At 50.0% G+C, this 17,982-nt stretch overlaps 1 protein-coding gene and 1 long non-coding RNA gene across 6 annotated transcripts in view; one reads left to right on the top strand and one right to left on the bottom strand.

Annotated features, from left to right (window-relative positions):
- Positions 1–680: 680 nt before the first annotated feature.
- Positions 681–17,982, bottom strand: part of SIK3 (SIK family kinase 3) — a gene marked incomplete at its 5' end in the record, with an annotated part of 247,277 nt that continues 229,975 nt past the window's right edge. For 3 of the 5 annotated variants that reach the window (XM_082660899.1, XM_082660900.1, XM_082660903.1), the window contains 7 exons: positions 681–2,885; positions 3,582–3,752; positions 4,587–4,719; positions 5,641–5,804; positions 14,969–15,843; positions 16,399–16,738; positions 17,745–17,854. In XM_082660899.1, the coding sequence (XP_082517025.1) occupies positions 3,595–3,752; positions 4,587–4,719; positions 5,641–5,804; positions 14,969–15,843; positions 16,399–16,738; positions 17,745–17,854 (1,780 nt within the window). In that variant the 3' untranslated portion in view covers positions 681–2,885; positions 3,582–3,594. The remainder of the gene's footprint in view (positions 2,886–3,581; positions 3,753–4,586; positions 4,720–5,640; positions 5,805–14,968; positions 15,844–16,398; positions 16,739–17,744; positions 17,855–17,982) is intronic. The other 2 variants (XM_082660901.1, XM_082660902.1) reach the window with 1 other exon arrangement.
- Positions 10,481–14,720, top strand: LOC309826632. The gene is made up of 3 exons (XR_014297120.1): positions 10,481–10,886; positions 13,618–13,891; positions 14,616–14,720. It is a non-coding gene; the product is annotated as an uncharacterized lncRNA (long non-coding RNA).

Raw genomic sequence — 17,982 nt, 5'->3', positions numbered from 1 at the left:
TTTGGTTTCAGAGACACTCCCAGCCTTCCATGGACCTGTGTACACACTCAGATGATTTCTAGAAGACCCTTATTGAGAAGGCTTTTTCCTGTTCTAAACAGTCCCACAGCGACTTTCTGGTCCACCACGGACTCCCTCCTCTCCCTCTTCTTCCTAGGAACTCCGTATTTCCAGCTTTTGTAATCTTTCTTCATAGAAGGGCCTTCCACCAGCTATCTGTCAGCCGTGGCTGGGACCCTGCTAGAAATTCTACCCTGCCCTCTGGAGTCCAGCCATGGAAAAAGCGGGAAAACTATAGCAAAAGTCCCCTTCCATCCTAACACTTAGAGTTGATCGTATCCCTGGGCTGACTGAGGTCACCCCATAAAGGCCCCAGCCTGTGCCAACTCTTTGAGGTCCTCCTTTTACTCCTTCAATAGTACGCTCTCAAGGAATGTTTTCCACCCGACTCAGCAAACTCTAACGTTCCCTTCTGAGGGGCCAGAGTCCAAGCCAGGTGCCTGACGACCCAGCATGGAGCCTTCAGCCTTCTAGAGAATGCTCGTCTCGAAAGGCGGGGTGAGATAAAGCGCTGCTCAAAGCCCCACGCTACACGCCCTCAGCCTCCAGCATTCCAGCTTCCAGCCTGAGCGTTTCTCCCAACTAGACTCCAAACCACAAAGGCAAGAAACATATCAACGTAAGATCATAATCAGGTGTTTATTTGCACAATCCCCTACTGTCCAACCAAGTTACTAAGTTGTAAGTGCCCACCAAGAAACGACTAAAGGTCTTACTGCAACTTGGGTCTGGAGGTTTTTAATCCTTTTTTAGTTCAACATAAATGAGAAAGAAAAAAAATACTCTGACATTGTCAAAGAACAGAAATAGGAAAGTATGTTCATATACATTCAACATATACTGCGCATATTGGTCACTACAATACAAAGCAATGATTTTTTAAAAGTGTAGTTCGCAAGATGGCACGGTTAATAGGCTCACTGGCTTTCGTCTGGGTGGTCGCAGGGGGGCGGCAGTCTGCTCGGTCCATCAGCACCGTGAACAAAACAGGCTGAGCACGTGGTGGGAGGCCAGCATGGGAAGTGCAACGAGCCCGGAGAAGTCAACAGTGGCTGTCTGGGCTGTCTCGGTTGCTTCCAGAAGGTGAGCAGCTGGTGGCCACACCAAGTGGAGGGGATTTGGGGACCAAGGAGACACGGAGAGATCCCAGGAAAGGCTCTTGCACTGCAGAAACCCACTCGAGGGATACCGGGTCCAGGAGCTGAGCTGCCAACATCAGTGAGAAGGCCAAGCTGCATGGGGATCCTGTCAGCAACACCAGGATGGCCATGCTGGGAACCCGCTTTCCTCTGTGCAAATTCAGGGTGAAAGACTAGGAGGCGCCGGGGGACCTTTTACTCTGCTTTCCCAGCAAAATGGATCAAGAGTCGGGATATTTAACACCTCTTCCTTGTTTTGAAGATCGGAAGGCGATAACCCAGATCCTCTGTCAGCCCCCAGCCAGCAGAGAAGACTTTGGTTTCTAACAGCGAAGAAAAATAAAGATAATGACACAAATAATAGCTATTGCATATGCACTGCTTCAGCTGGGGGAAAGGAGACCACTACATCTGTCACTGGCACGAGTGAGAACGGTTCACAATTACAAGGTCTAAATAAAATACTTTGAACAAAAGGTGCAAGTCACAATTCAAATAGAACAGAATCTGGTTAAACATTTCTCTTTTAAACAAAAATTCCTTTTGTTTTTATTTATTAATAATAATAATAACAATAATAATAACAATAATATCAACATTTACCAAAAACAATTCCTACATGATCAAGAATTAAAATAGGGGCTGAGGATGCCCAGGGAGAAGGAGAAGTTAGGAGAGAGGCAGGACCCAAGACAACCTCCTGTTCTTCTTGCCTGTGACAAAGAGGCTGAAAAGGAAAAGCATTATATGTATGTATATATGGATGTATACATATACATCCATATATATATATATATATGTATATATATATACGGAGCAACAATCCTTGTTATAGCACAATATAAAATGAGAATAAAAGGTGACACAAAAGCATAGTGTACCACTGTCGGGTGTTCAGTCCATGGGTAGAACCAGCAGGATGATAAAGGCAACCAACTTTCCAGGTTGTAAGAGGGGAGCCGAGTTACACACCAAACAGATGTTCTAACTGGCAACCCATCGACGCCAGGCCACTCGCAGCCTCCGTGCTAACATTCTCATATGACCTCGGCTGGGCCAGACATGTTTTTCAGTGGATCCCAGCAGCAAAGACCTCTCCAGGTTCCAGGCTTGGGGTTTCTCTTTTTGCTCTCCAAGGGCCAAAGGCTGTCATCCCTTCCTCTGTCTCTTTGTCCAGCTGCTAAGATTCCAGAGGATGTTACCCTCTAGCTTCTGCTCCTGCGGAAGAGCAGTGCAGGGACTGGAGGGCGCTCTGTGGACGGAGGCCAGGGAGGGGAGTGGCTCTGCGCCCCTGGCCACCGTACACTAACTGCTTTGCTCTTCTGTCTCAAAAAAAGGAAAGAAAGAAAGAAAAAAAGAAAGAAAATCACCTCCAAAAGAAAACATACTTAAAAAAAAACAATCAAAAATAATCCAAACCAAAACCAAACAAAACCACCAACTCAAATACACTTTCACGAAAGGTGGCGAACATGGATTTCCTGTTTATTTCCTTGGTGACTTGGTCATACAGGCGAACGTGGCAAAACCCCCCTCAGAACCCAAAAGAACAGCACGCTGATGAACCAAATGTGAGGAAAGGAGCCGACATTCTGGGTGGAGGGAAACACAATGGCAACTTGGCGCAATGCTGCTAGATACTGTTGGTTTAAAGTCATCCTTTTCATTCCCGCGCGGTACATAAACCTGCAACAGAGCAGCAGACACAGAGAATTAGTTTCCAAAGAGAGAGACTCATATATTCCACCGAAAACTTAAAAAAGAAAAAAAACATAGGTGCGCTTTACCTCAGATATTTAGAGAGTTCTGCCTAGTATGGATTCGCCAGGTGGCTTAACTTCCATCAAGTCTTTTCTGTCAATGAATTCTCAAAGACAGAACCGATACCACCTGCTGTGTGCGTTTAGGCGTTACTCCAGCCAGACTGGACTGTTTATCCGTTCTCTACCACTGGCCTCTAATCACACATTTCTGGAATATTTTGCCACTTGCAGCACAGCCTTAACAAAATCTGGCTGGCCATGTTTTCTTGCTGAATTTCATCCTTCAGGACTGAGTTCAAGGGTCACCTCCTCTCCCATTACCCTGGCCAGAGGTCCCATCTGTCCTCTGAAGCCCTAAGCTCCCTTACTCTGTGGAGGCTGTGGCACCTATAACACGTCTTATCCCCCATAATTCAACCAAGGGACTATGGCCAGCATCCACCCCCAAACAACTGGCGTAGTGCTTAATGAAGGAACAGGAAGACACAAAGACCTTGATGGGAAACGTGGCGTTGTCAAGTTCACTGGCTCAAGTTCACATGGAAGGAATCTCCTGATGGGATCAGGAGCTGGTACTGGGCCGAAGGGCTGGTCTGGCCCCAGCCAGGGTGATACTCACCCTCCATCTTTTGCTACACGCCTGCCTGTTCCATGCTGAAGGAGACCTCGGGGTGCTTGTAGCTGAGCAGTATGTCTGTAATACACGTGGACGGGTAGCAAGAGGCGTTTAAATGCTGGCTGCCGTCAGTCAGGTCTGGATGCTCGTGACCTCCAAGACTCTCCCCGCATTCTGCAAGACCAGAAGCAACATGGGAGATGTGCGGGCAGCGGGGTGGTAGGTAGGCAAGAGGTAGACGGAGGTGGAGGAGAAGTCTGAACCTTCCGTAGCCCGACTCCCAGCCCTGAACTCTACAGGCCCTCGGTCTGGCTAGTGACCGTGGCTGGGGGCCAGGCTCCTTCCTGTTGTCCCCAGTGTCCGTTTTTCCCTCTTCCTTTACAGTCTCCCACCGTCAAGCACCGTCAGCTCCTGTGGTGTGGAGGACACCCTCGCGGCTGGCAGACACTGACTCCTGGGCACGCTCTGTACTCAGGACACTGGCCTAAGCACTTTAAACCCCCCAAGCTAGTTAATGCTCACAGCACTATCTAGGACAGGGGCTCTGTCTGTCCCTTTACAGGGGAGGACCCTGGGGCTCAGAAAGGTTAAACGCCTTAACCTGTGGAGCCGGTAAAGGGCAGTGAGAATTTACCGCAGACCTGTCCGCTCCCGAGCCTGGGCTTTATAGCAACTATGATACCCTCCCTCTACTGGTCCTAAAGGGAGACAGACATGAGGACACGGTGCCCTCTCATCAGAACCAGAAAGAGTTATGGAAGGAGCATCTTAACAGAGCGCTGCAGACAGAAGTGTGACGCCCCTGCCCTCAACCCGGAGGCGCGCTCCTTCACGCACTCACACTCGGTGCAGGAGAACTGGGGAAAGGCTGTATCCAGACAGAACCCCTTGGGGATGCCGTGGCTTCCCATGGGCTGTTTGTACAAGAGGGGAGTAGTCACTGGTGACCATGAAAGGGGGGCCCCTCCAGGAACTTCTCCGGGCTGCCCCACGCATAACACCCCTCACCCTCATTCTCCCCATCCTGGAACTGCTGGCTCCCCATGAGCGAGGACTGACTGAGAACCGCATCTGACATCCGGGCAGAACTAAGTGCTTTCCCAGCCACGAGACTCATGCCAGGCAAGTTATCCAGCTGCACCTGCAGGAAACAATTAGGGAAAGAAGTAAGGATATCAGAAAACGCGCCACCCTCAGGGACCCCTAGAGACAGCTGTGCCCTCCAAAAGAGCCCAGGCAACGGCCGGCCTCAAGCACTACCACCCAGACTCCCTTCCTCTGCAGGGCCATCTAAAGGGGGATGCGGCAATGGCGGCCCCGCGGGAAGCTGAGGCTGGGGCTGGGGGTAGTGTGGGAAGGGAGGGGCACGGTGACCTCAGCTGGTGGTCAGATGCCCTTGACATCGACATGGCCTTCCAGTGCCAGGTTTCTGACCTATCTCATTACCATGAGGAGTCTGTCTTAGGACAGCACTGTCAACAGCACTCTCTGCGAGGATGGGAATGTTCTGTACCTGCCCCGTAGGAAGCCAGCAGCCACAAGGGCTACTGAGCCCTGAAATGTGACTAGTGCGACTAAAGAACTCAGTTTTCAATTTTATTTTGTTTTAATGACATTTAAAATTGAAAAGCCACACGTGGTTGGTTGCTGCTGTATTAGACATGCTGCCTGCGAGTCTGCCCTAAGGAAACGGCGCTTTGCCGAGTGGATTAGCTCCCTTATCTGAATGAATTCAGTGTAGCTGCCAGAAAACTAACCAAGAGCCTGAAGGCTCATTTGCTGGGGCCTGAGTTTAGACTGTCTGGGGAGAAGTTCAATAACTAAGACAAGAGGAAACAGACGGCAACCGTTCTTGATTCCTCAGTCTCAAATGTGGAGCTCAGGTTCTACGGAGATGCTCCTGGAGTTCAGGATTGCTTGTTACGGTGATTCCGAGAAATGCTCCCTTAGTGCCCGGAGGCGCCGGACTCTGGCTGAGGAGAAGGAGGGTAGATGCCACCCCGCATTCCTAAGTTCTGTTTTCAAGGACCCACTTCCGGAAAGCAGGAGGGGGCCAACATACATAAGCGTCGTCACTGTTCTGGATCGTGTGGTGTCTCTGGAGGGTCCGGGGCCTGTGGTGTTCACTGACTGAGGGGTGTGCTGGGTACCCAAGTCCATTGTGATCTGGCAGCTCCATCGCTTGTCCTGGAGAACTTCTATCCATGCAGTTCCCTAGGACAGACTCTGAGGGGACAGAGCAAAATAGGGTCAGCAGACCTAGAGTTTCTCCCAACACTGGCAACTCTCACCAAAGAAATGTCTCGCAAGGGACAGTGGGCAATGGTGAGGGCCACGTGCGCACTCTCCGCTCATCCTCAGCTGGCTGGTGATGCTCAGAGGAGCCTGGACCAGCCTGCCAACCCTGAGTCTTAACAGCAAAGCCGAGGCTCTCTCTTGCAGGGATCACACCCTTAGGAGAAAAAAAATCCCACATATCAGTGGTTGGCTGGATCACACTGAACCTTTTCTTTTTTTCTTCATTTCTCTGTTGATTTGATAGTGCTACGTTCCCACACCTAGATGTACAGAAGAATCATTCTTGGCGCTTTCAGGACCTCTAGCCTAGGAGGATGGCCTCCACCCTGTGGACGCCTCTCTCCCCTTCCTTGGCTTCCCCTCTGCACACCACCCAGTCCCCTCCTCTCCTCCTCTGACTGCTGCCCCCAGCTCCTTCGCTCTTTACGTCTCTATCCTTGACTGTCTCTCTCTCCCCACACTTGCTTTGGCAGTATCATCTATTTTCACGACTTCAACTACACTGCTTCTCTATAAAGAATTATAGAAATGCTCTTTTAGGCTCCAGATCCAAAATTCTAACTATTTACTAGGTATCTTTCAACCTGTCCAATTCAATTGGACTCAACATGTCCAATTCTAAACTCATCGGCTTTCCCCCACAATCTCTTTCAGACATCCTGGTTTTGGTGCCTACTTTCCTAATCTTCTGGGTATGCTGAGCTTGTGCAGTTCATACTGATTCCTTACTCCTGGCTCCACAGCATCTTAAGTCGGAAGAATGTGTCCCTCCAATGTTGGCCACTTCAGTCTCTTTCTTACTAATCTCACTGCTTCCACTGAAGTCCTGTTACCTCTTGCCTGGATCACTATAAAAGCCTCCTAACCATCCCTCTAGCACCGTCCTACAAAGACTAACCTTTCCATAGGGGAGCCCCAAACCCCTCATTTTCACAACACCGTCCCAGCCTCTCTTCCCATGAGTACGCCACACGACTCTCCTCTACATTCTAAGCTCTGGTCAAATGGGACCATGGACAGTTCAATGCATTTGCTCTCACTGTTCTCTGTCTCTGGAAATGCTTGATTCTTTTACTTCCATTCCTGCCAATCCGAATCAACTCATCCTTCTAGGTCCAGCTCAAATGTTATAATTTTTATGAAAATTTCCCTTTCAAACAGAAATAGATCTTTCCTTCCTTTAAACGTCAGAAGACTCTATTGGACTCTGATTACTCTAATGTTATTCCTGGCACCATCTTCAATTGCATACTTGTCTTAAGTATTCATACTAAACTGTAAATTCTTGGAAGACAAGCCCTCATGTATTCTATGCAAGTTTGTGAGCCTTCACTATTCCAGAACACTGTCCTCTTCCCAGCGTTTAATAATAATCTCTTTAACTGATATTAATAAACACTCTCTTAATGTGGGTTAGCCACCTGTCAGAGTCATATAACCCTGTGGACTGGATTTTGGAGAGAAAGAGGAATTCATGAAGACTGAGCATTTCTTCTTCTTGGCCAAGGATGGTCAAGAAGAATACCAGGGCCACACCTAAGTTGACAGGATCCTCCTGGTGGCACTCCTGGCTCCAGTCCTTAAGAGCCTAGAACTTCAACGTACGTTTCCTTTGCTTGGTTGGTTTTTCTGGGTTAAAGCTCCCTGGCAACTATTGGGCTCATCTCCTGATGAACTGTACCTTAGCGAGACCAGGTTTTTAAACAAATTTTAATAGGAAATACAGTCCTAATGCTACCATCCCAGTATCTATTTGAATAACGAAAGTAAAATGCGCTGCTTGAGTGATGGTTAAAGGGTTTCAGGTCTCTATATTCAAATGGTCTCCGTAACCATCAAGGTGAGGCCTGGGTTCAGGGGCTGAGGCAGGACGGGAAGGGAGGGGAACAAAGTGACATGCACGTTGCTGGTAATGCAAAACGCTCTGGAGAAAAGTGAAAGGATGGGAGCTTCCAAACTACCAAAAATGAAGTCAAGTGAGAAATCGTTTGAAAGTTCTTTGAGCAAAGAGGTCAAAGGAAGAGCCAGGAGCCACCGCTTTTGCTACTGAAAGCTAAAAGCCAGCAGCGAGAGGAAGATAAAAGAAAGCCTACGCCAGGGCTTGCTCTGTGGGATTAGGTCACCCATCCTACCCACCCAGCCCGATTCCTCTCAGTGGACATAGCTCACGTGCTGGCCGCAGGGCCAAACAAAAGCCACCGGCAGGAAGTGGTGCAAGGCTGCCTCTGTGGAGTGAGGGCCTGGCTCTTGAGTCTGCTTTGCCAGGAAGGAACACGAATAGCTGCTTCTTACTTTTCCGAAGTGTTTTCTAATGCCTATACTTTCTTCTTTGATCGCTAACCCCATCCACTCAATTCCCTGGGGCTCCTTTTTTCTGGACTATAGAGCTGGATGCAAATCTCATGAGCTGCACCTCCTTGCTCTCCCAAAGACAAACGCGAGAGCTCTCCCGTTTAAAGATTTTTAAAGGATGATTATCAAACGTGAGGAAATGGCAAGGCTAACAGCATGTATAAGCCCTGGGTCTTGACATTCAGTTCCTTCCCACCTCTTCCAGAGGCCTCACTGTGTTTATCTGATATGTATGCTGAATCTCCCTCCCCCAACCCACCTCTCTTTTTTTAAATCTATTTTTATTCCTGAGAATGGGGTTTCTCCAAACCCAAACACCTACCCTCCTTTTGGCCCTGCCTTTGAGAAGGTCCCATGGATGCTGTCCTCCTAGCCTGCTCTCTTCACAGCCTTTGGGTCTGGTGCCAACACACCTGAAAGTGCCACCAAGACAGAGCGAGCTATTGCTTGACAATCACATGACGAGCCTTCCTGACTCCCTGGCCTAGAGCTCAGAAGCACTAGCTCTGGGGTCAGGAAGACCTGGGCTTGGATCCTGGCTTCACCAGGATTCCTGAGGTGGGGGATCCTGGGCAAGTTAACTGACTTCACTGGGTCTCAGTCTCTTCATCTGTAAAACAGGACCTACTCCACAGGTGGGTAAAGGGCTTACTTGAGCTTGGTACTCTGTTATGAGCTCAGTAAAGACTCATACTCATTTCAGAGATGTTACTTCTGAGTGGATGGGGCACAATGAACCAGTTGACAAAAACAAACAAGAAAATGATTTTATCACAGAATCCTGCTTCCAGAATTATGGGGGCAATTTACCCATAGGTAAGTGAACAAGTGAGTCACTGAAACTTTAACTTCCAGGAAAAGAAGCCTCTGGTTTAGGAGCGACAAATGGAAGCTAAAAACTAGACGAAAGGGAGCTCCCTGGCGGTCCAGTGGTTAAGACTCGGCGCTCTCATTGCTAGGTCCCAGGTTCAATCCCTGGTAGGGGAACCAAGATCCTAGAAGCCTCGAGGCACAGCCGAAAAAACCAAACCAAACCAAACCAAAATCAATCAAACAAACAGAAAAACTAGACGAAAAAGAAGTCTATTAAGGACTTCCCTGGTGGCACAGTGGTTAAGGATCCGCCTGCCAATGCAAGGGACACGGCTTGGAGCCCTGGTCCGGGAAGATCCCTCATGCCACGGAGCAACTGAGCCCGTGTGCCACAGCTACTGAGCCTGCGCTCTACAGCCCGCGAGCCACAACTACTGAGCCCACGTGCCACAGCTACTGAAGCCCGCGTGCCTAGAGCCCATGCTCCACAACAAGAGAAGCCACCGCAATGAGAAGCCCGCGCACCACAATGAAGAGTAGCCCCCGCTCACCGCAACCAGAGAAAGCCCGCGCACAGCCAACAACAACAGCAACAAAAGCCTATTAATAGGAGTTGGGTAACAAACCAGGGCTCTGTCTGTTCAAATTTCAATATAACTCACAGGTCGAAGATCTGGAAGGGCTGGCATCTTTTGCTTGGCAGATATAACTTGGAAGGGGTAGAATGGGAGGCAAGGAGGCATAAAGAAAAGAATATGACTAGGAATTCGGGAAACTTGAAGTCAGGTTCCAACTCCATCACAAACAGTGTATGAACTTGAATAAGTCATTTAATCTCTCCTAACCTCAGTTTCCCTATCTGAAAAATGAGGGTTGTTTGGGGGCTCAAGAGCTAACACATGTGTAAGGGTCTTTAATAAACTGTAAAGGACTACACAAGAAAAGTATTTTTAGTAAGAATGTTGAGTCCTGCGTTTTGAAGTCCCCTGTGACACTCTATAGGTGAGACCCTCTGACCAGTTTGGCAGCTGCGGGGGCGGGGTGGGGGAATGCGGGCATGTGTGTAAACAGACCAAGCCCCTGGCCAAGGAACGGGAAATTCGGGCTCAAATCTTTGGCCTTCTTTATGCCAATTCAGCAGCTGGAGGAACTACGGAGCTCACCACAGGATATACAAATAATGCGGAAAGAGGACTGCTGGGGGCAGAATTCTCGGGTATTTACCCAAGTAAACCTGAGACAGTACAGGAGGAAGGATGATCATCTGATCACGCAAGGGGAAAAATTACACAAACGGACCCAAGCGCAGCGCCCACCTACCCAGGGAACCTCGGGGCAGCTTGCACAACTCTCTGTTGAATCTGTCAATGTTGACTCATCCTTACTCATTTACTGGGTTTTAAGGGAAAATGAGAGAAATGACATGTGCACATCCCTCCTAAAGGTTCTGAGGGGTAAACCCTCCCAGTCTCTGTCATCATGTGACTCCTCTGTGAGGCCTGAAGTCCACCAATGCTGCGGAAGCTGAGTAGGCTCGGAGAAGAGGATGCAGTTTTCTTTGTGAGTTCAAGCTGGTAATCTCACTGTGTAAACTGGTTATGCTATCATAGTTATTTGCAAAGTAAAAAAAAAAAAAAAAAATCAAGTGTATGTGATACTACAGAGGGAAGATAAACCTTACTTCTACTTCTGGAGTGGCAGACAGGAGATTACAGGCAGCATGGGGCATGTCTAGCCCTGAACCTTCTACACATTACAAAGAGACCTTTGGCATGCTGTCTGCTCAGCGCTCTGGCGGTGCCTGGCCCCGCGCTGATTGGTGGCATACGGCTGTAAAAGAAATAGGTAAGCATGGCCGCTGATACGATGGCATGTAATTTTCCTTGACTAACACCAGCAATCCCTGATAATCGACCCTTAAGAAATTTTAGGAAGATGCCAGTAGCTCTGCTCGTTATAATTATACCTCTTACAGCACTCATTACGTAGCGCTTCATTTAAGGCCATTTATGAGCTTGTCTCTCCCAACCTTCAGCCCCCAGCACGAACTCCCTGAGGGCAGGTTCTCCACCTTTTCATCCCTGCATTCCCCACTGGACCTAAAATACAGTCTTGTGTTGACCTAGTCATTCAATAAATTTCGCTGAATTTGCTCTATCACAGAAGTAACACATGAAGTGTTTGGGGGCCCGTGTGTAACTACACAGAGATGGAGGTCTCATCAGAGCAAGCAGCAGGCGTCGCCCCAACAAAGACATAAACAAGGACGGGCTGCACCCTCGTGCCTGCAGGGTGGTGGGCGGAGCACATCACAACCCTTTCTTGGCAGAAGGAAGGGCAAATTATCGGATGATTCTTTGGCGATTGTAAAACTGTGAGCTCTCATGTTTTTAAAAGAGTAGAATCACGTCAGGTTAAAGCAGGAAGAGATTGTGGAGCCTAGTTTCTCCTGTAAAAGGGATCATAAGACATACGCCCAAGGTGGTTGTGAACGCTAAATGAGTAACTGGCTGGAAAGCACCAAGCCCAGAGCAGACCAACTCTAAACAACACCTTCTCGGAGGGGGCACCCAGCTAACATCCCTCACGATGGGAGGAGCGGTTAGGTGTGGGGGTGGTCACAGGTTTAAGGTAAGGACAATGGGGGCGCTTCAGGATAAGAAGAAATTTTAAACACACATAGGTACATCCCCGGAGAGATTCTAACTCTAACTCTGGAGTGGCTTTGGGCTTCCCTGGTGTATTTTTTCTCTATTGCATTATTTTACTATACTGGATTCTAAACTCACAGGGTAATAAACTTGGGGCTTTATTTATTAAAGATAATTGTATATATGGTTCCAAAAGTCTGAAAATAGAAGTCGAAAGAGGTTAGAAAGAGGCAAGGTGAATAGTATTCAAGAAAAGGCATACGCCGTAGCTAAGTTAAAGAGTAAGTTGAGAGTAAACTGGGCAGAGACAGGAAGGATCATCTCTACCATACACTGGCAAGCAGGGCAGGAGCTAAGATTAGGGCTTCTAGCAAAGCTCGTATCAAAGGTCAGGAAAAGAAGATTTAAGAAAAAAGAGGGCTTTGGGGGGGAAGCCAAACTGATCATGAGGCAACAAGGACAGGGTAGTTTTGAGCTGAAACCTTTAGGGGTGTACTTATGGCTTGACTCTTCCAGAAACCACAAGAGATGCTTGCAAGGAATAATGGCGGCGATGGTGGCGGATGTAAGAAGTTAGGGGGAAGGAAGAGGCAGAAGTAACCGTAATCACTCAGCTTGGGGAAGAGGCGGGAGGGACTCGTCAAAAGAATCCTGACTGCGGGCTTCCCTGGTGGCGCAGTGGTTGAGAGTCCGCCTGCCGATGCAGGGGACGCAGGTTCCCGCCCCGGTCCGGGAGGATCCCACGTGCCGCAGAGTGGCTGGGCCCGTGAGCCGTGGCCGCTGAGCCTGCGTGGCCGGGAGAGGCCACGGCAGTGAGAGGCCCGCGTACAGCAAAAAAAAAAGAATCCTGACTGCAGTTTCGGCCTGAAGCGAAGTGAACTGATTTAAAACTGCGGGGAGCGGCTGGAGCCAGATCATCCTCTGGATTTCAGGAAACCTTGGCCCTCACAGCTTCTACTAACTCCTTCACGTAGACTAGACTTCAGACCGACCAAGGCAGCTTGCTTCCCCCCAGAAACGTGCCTGAGACACTCCCACCCGCTGGCCTTTCCTCATGCTTCTCCCCTAAATCCAAACGGCAAAATCCTTTTCATCCACCAAGACCCAACTCAAATGTCACCTGCTGCGGGAAACCTGCCCCTGCTCTGACGGAGAACTGGTCTCTCCCTCCCCTGGTCTGCCACGGCACTTGGACCAGCCACGTCCTGCCTTCCTTCAGGCCCCAGACAGACCTGCAAGCCCGCTGAAAGGGGGTTCCTCTGACAATCAGGGGACACAGGCGAATTCAAGCCCCCTGGTCTTCCTGTACATAGGAGTCACACAGGAGGGAAAAGTGAAGGGAATTCAGAGAGAGTATTTTTGAAAAAAAATATTTCAAAAGGTTATTTTCACACGTGGCAATCCAGGGTGCGGGTGGGGAGTGTGCACTACTGTGTGCTCGCTCGCTCGTTCCCCGAGCCTTGCACACCCAGCGCGTGCTCAGCGAGGGTCTGCTGGCGTGAAGTGAGTAGCTCTCGGGTTCAGTGCCACTCCCGAGCTGTGGGCCCTGGGGGCAAATCACTTAATCTGTGCCTCAGGTGTCTCACTGGTAAAATGGGGACAGTAAGAGTTGTGAGGAATAGACAAATTCCTATGTGAACAGCATCTGGTGTCTGGCACATGGAAAGCACTACGGAAGTGTCAGCTTTTCTCCTTTTCTGGTGAAAGCTGTCATTCGCACAGGAAGCTTTCCCACAGCATCCCTGATGCCGTCAAGCTGCCTCTGCTAGAACACTCCCAGCCACAGGAAGCTCCCAGGCTGCTGAGCAGCCTATTCTGGAAAGTTCTCAGGAAGGTCTTCCCCAGGGAACTGAAGTCTGCTGCAACTTCTATCCTGATCTTGGTTCTGCCCCATAATATGACCCCATACCTTTTCCGTCTGACAGGTACGACAGCTCTCCTGAGTTTCTTCCCCCGAGCCTAAACATCCCCAAGTCTGTCAGCCAATCCACATATGGCCTGGCTCCGGAACCTCCCACCATCCTACGTCTGCCTAAAAACACAGCAGCCGCAGGTGGACACGATACGTCTGACTGGTGCAGACCTCAAACCGGATGGCACCCATCTGCCCAAAAGCCCAGGATTTAACTGGAGTTTTATGGAACCACACCCCTATCAGTGCTTAATGAGCACAACGTGAAGGCACCAGGTCCTCTGCAGGTAAACTGATTTAGAGCCAGGTCTTCCATCCTGCTCTGTGCCAGCGGACCCAATTCCCCCAGGAGTTGAGTTTTGTGTGCTGACTTTAAAAGGACAGGGCAGGAGAGGCAGGCAGCTTCAAGAAGGGGAGGATGGGGAGAAGTGCCCAGCTTCGGGGTTGTATATTTCATGGAGAAACGCGTTTTCAAGATCTGTGATGATGGGAGGGATGTCAGTCCAGATTTCGAGTAGGGTGAATGCCATGACACGAGTGGAACAATGTCTTCTGAGTATAAGTTACTGACAGTAATCCCAATCTCCTCCCAAATGAAAATGAATGTGCTCGCTAATTATACAGTGATACTAAATGAAATGGCATGGGGTCCCTTATGATGCTGTAATATTCTGTGTTTAGCTTATTAACAAAGTGATCAGAGTAATAATAATACCTCAAATTATTTACATCATACATTCAGATGATCCAGTGTGCCTCTCTCTCCCTCTCCCTCTCTCTGTGTCACACACACAAACATTACGCATAAACATAAATACATACGTGTATGTTTTAATCTTCACAAATACTCTGCAAAGGACCGTTATTCCTCCCGCCCTTTTTCACAGATGAGGAAATAAGAACCTGAGGTTTAAGTGACACGGTCACTGCATTCGTAACACAGGCATGTCCAGGACTGAGGGGCCCTGACTGTTAGTTCAACACTACTTACACTAAATCCTGTTTCCTTAGCACCGGCTGGCTTTTATTCTACCGCAGAGGTTAAAGCCAGCTATTCTGATGACAGCCGAGAAATTCTGGGTTCTAAGGAACCACGGTACAAATATAGGAAACAGGTAATATACCTTACTGACTGTACTATCTGTATGTTAATTGTCTATCACTCTCTTTTAAGTTTCAAAACAGATCCCCTTCCCCACCAAATACCCACTTCCTACGTGCTTCTCCCCTAAACGGTGCTGCAGGGCTTCTCAGGAATTCTTTTTTTCTTAGGAACCCAGAGTACCAGCTGAAGAAAGGTAATACTGCTGAGCTAACTGAATGAGGGCAGCCTGGCCCAGGACTGGCCTTTGCGGGGCTCTTACCTCGGCTGGACACCTTATTTCTATTGAACGCAGCAGCTGGCTGTCGGTACGGATGTATCCCCAACTCCTGCACATGACTCACGGTTCCTAGTAAAGATTCAGGGTCCCCGGGCCCGCCAGTACTCAAGAGCAGGGGGCCATCGTGGCAACCTTTGGTCAACGTGTTCACGTTCTTCCTGTCCGGAAAGCCGTCCTTGGCCCCCTCACACGAGCACTCCTCCTCCATGCTCTCCGAGTGCACGAGCGCCGGCTGGTGAGCGTAACCGTGGGTCGGGGTGGGTGAGGAAACCTGCGAGATACATTCTTGCGCCCTGATTTGCAGAAGATGCTGGGGGCTGGTGTGGTGGTGGTGATAAGAGTCAGCGTTTTGATACGGTAAAGCCTGGCGCTCTGTCATACTCTGTCCCCCGAGGCCGGGAGCCAGACTCCCTGCATCCCCCTGGTTCATATGCCTGAACAGTTCTTGGTACTCTTGCTGCTGCTGCTGTTGCTGCCGCTGCTGCCTTTTAATGAGCTGTGCAAACTCTGCTGGGGGCAGCCGAATGTCCGAGTGGCCGGTGAGCGAATGCCGGGGGGAGAGCAGTCCTTGGAGGATGTGGGGGACCTGCTGGTGTCGGGCGTAGTCCGGCGGCGTCGGGGACAGCAGGGCCTGCTGCAGCGCCGACGCGGTATAGTGCGGTGGCTGCTGATGTGCGCTGGGAGGGAAGGTGGGGAACTGGTCAAGTGGAGGGACTTTCAGGGCTTGGGTGGGAGGTAACCCCACTCCTGCTGAAGGGCTGTAGCTGCTGGGGGAACCCCGGGACTGGTCCGAAAACAGATGGGGGTGTAAATGCGCCTGGTCGTAGTTAGCAGGGGAGAACCGATTCACGTTCAAGCTGCAGACACAAAAGGGAATGAGTACCAGGCATCCATGTGACAAGTGTGCTAGACTCCCCAGGGGAACAGCTACCACGCTTCCTCAGTGGGGAGCCCCCGCTGGTACAGAGGACTGCGGTGGATGGGGCAGGGAAGATGGAGATGTATGCGTCATCCCCACCCATCCCCTCTGGTTGAAGGTAGCAATGTCATGAACTATTAAGATGTACCCATCTCTTAGAATATGGGTGACAGAGAAAGAAACAATCCTAAAAGAACAGACAAGGGGAAATGGCATTTTTACCAACTCCTCTAATTGGCCACTTTCTTCTTTGCACACATATAGTAAGGTAGCTTTGTCCTTGTCTTCCTCTGTCTCATTAGCATTTTGATCCTGGGTCAATATATAGGTTTCAAGTCCGTCCCAAACCCACCACCCCAATTTTAATAAGGCTGAAATGAGCACAGCCCAGTCAGAACCCTTCTCCTTTCCTCCTCCTCTCTCGCCCTGCTAAGGGGCTTCCTCCCACCTAGGTCACCTGGAGAGGCGGCTAGGTGACCCTGGGCCGGCTTACCTGTGGGCCTCCGCACTGTCGGCACTCAGCTGCTTGGACAAGGGCCGGTGCCCATAGCTGAAGGCGGCCATCAGGCTGGTCCGGTGCTGCATCTGAACCTGACTGGCGCTGGGGCTGATGGAGACGCCCCGGCCAGCAGAGCCTGCAGCTGTCCCGGGCATGCTGCTGAGCATGTCAACAGGCTCCTGGACCTGGATGGTCACCTGCTGTGACTGGGGAGGCTGCTGTAGGCCCAAGCAGGTTAGTGCCACGCTGGGAGGAGGGGAGCAGTTCTCAGGCTGCTGCTGGAAGACTGCACTGCGGGAGGGGAAGCCTTGAAACTGGGAGGGAGATGCAGCACCTGGAGAGAAAGGAACCTCAGAGTGACCAAATGCCCGGGTTACCAGCTGGCCGGAAGTCACGGGAGCCAGTGAGGACACCTAACCTGCATACCACCCAGAGCAGTGCTTCTCCAACGCCAGGATGCCGAAGGCTCCTCTAGAGGACTCGAGAAAACACAGGCTCTCCTGGGCCCGACCCGCGGAATGCCGATTCAGTAATTTGTAATTCCAGGAATTTGTCGTTCCAATAAGTTGCCCGAAAGCTGGTCTGTAGATTATTCTTTGAGGAGCTCTGATCCAGGGCAGTGCTTCTCAAACTCTAACGCACATGCAAACGGCCCGGGGATCTTGCTAAGATGTAGAGTCTGATTCAGCGGGTCTGCGATAAGATCTGAGATTCGACTCTTCTCACCGATGTTGTTCGTCGGGGACCCCACTTTGGGTAGGAAGGGCCTAGAGAGCAATTTGAACTCTCCAGGGGATCTACATTGGGTGGCGTTACTTAAGAGATCCTCAGTTTTTGGAATACTAAATGCTCAGAGTGCTGGTCTCTGAGGCCCACAGACTAGGGCACACTCATCTTCACCTTCATCTAAACGCCCACAAGCGAGGAGCCATGTGCCCAGTGGATCACCAAACCCAGGCATGACAGGAAGGAAGGTTCCGGTAGTCGCCTTTCATTGGGTAGAGTTGGAGGGGGTTTTATGAAAAATATTATTAACGGTCAACCTTTACTGAGACCTATTTTGTTCTGGAGACTATTTCAAGAATTTAACATATATATTTATTCAGTAAATAGTACTAGCATCCCTATTTCACCTTTGAGCAAGCTGAGGCGCCCAGAAGTTAACAAACTCGCCTGAGGTCTCACAGCTCAGGAGTTGGTAGAAGAAGTCAAACTAAGGCAGCCTCCCTTGAACACTACGTCACTCTGCCACCCGAATCGATCGAGGGCTTGAGGCACTCAGGCTAGGCCTCTCTTCTCCCTGCGGCACACCACGGTTCGGCATAAACCTCTGCACTCACCGTGAGGCTGGACCATGGCGCTGCTCATGGGGGGAGGGCTGTTACTGGGGGGTCTGAAGAGGTGGTTGCTGGCGTGGCTGGGGGGAGGGCTTGCAGGCTGGATCCTTAACCTTGAAAACAACAGAGCCAGATGAGCAAACGCGCTTCCGGAGGTGGCAGGGTGGCCTTGCAGTTAGTTTCCGCCATTTGACACACAGGCGGAAACTACTTCTTTGGTTTTTGATAAGACTCCAGGCTA

Source organism: Grampus griseus (assembly GCF_964374135.1).
Source record: "Grampus griseus genome assembly, chromosome: 8".
NCBI lineage: Eukaryota > Metazoa > Chordata > Mammalia > Artiodactyla > Delphinidae > Grampus > Grampus griseus.
Note: the sequence above shows the minus strand (reverse complement) of the source record. Positions and strands in the feature narration are given on the sequence as shown.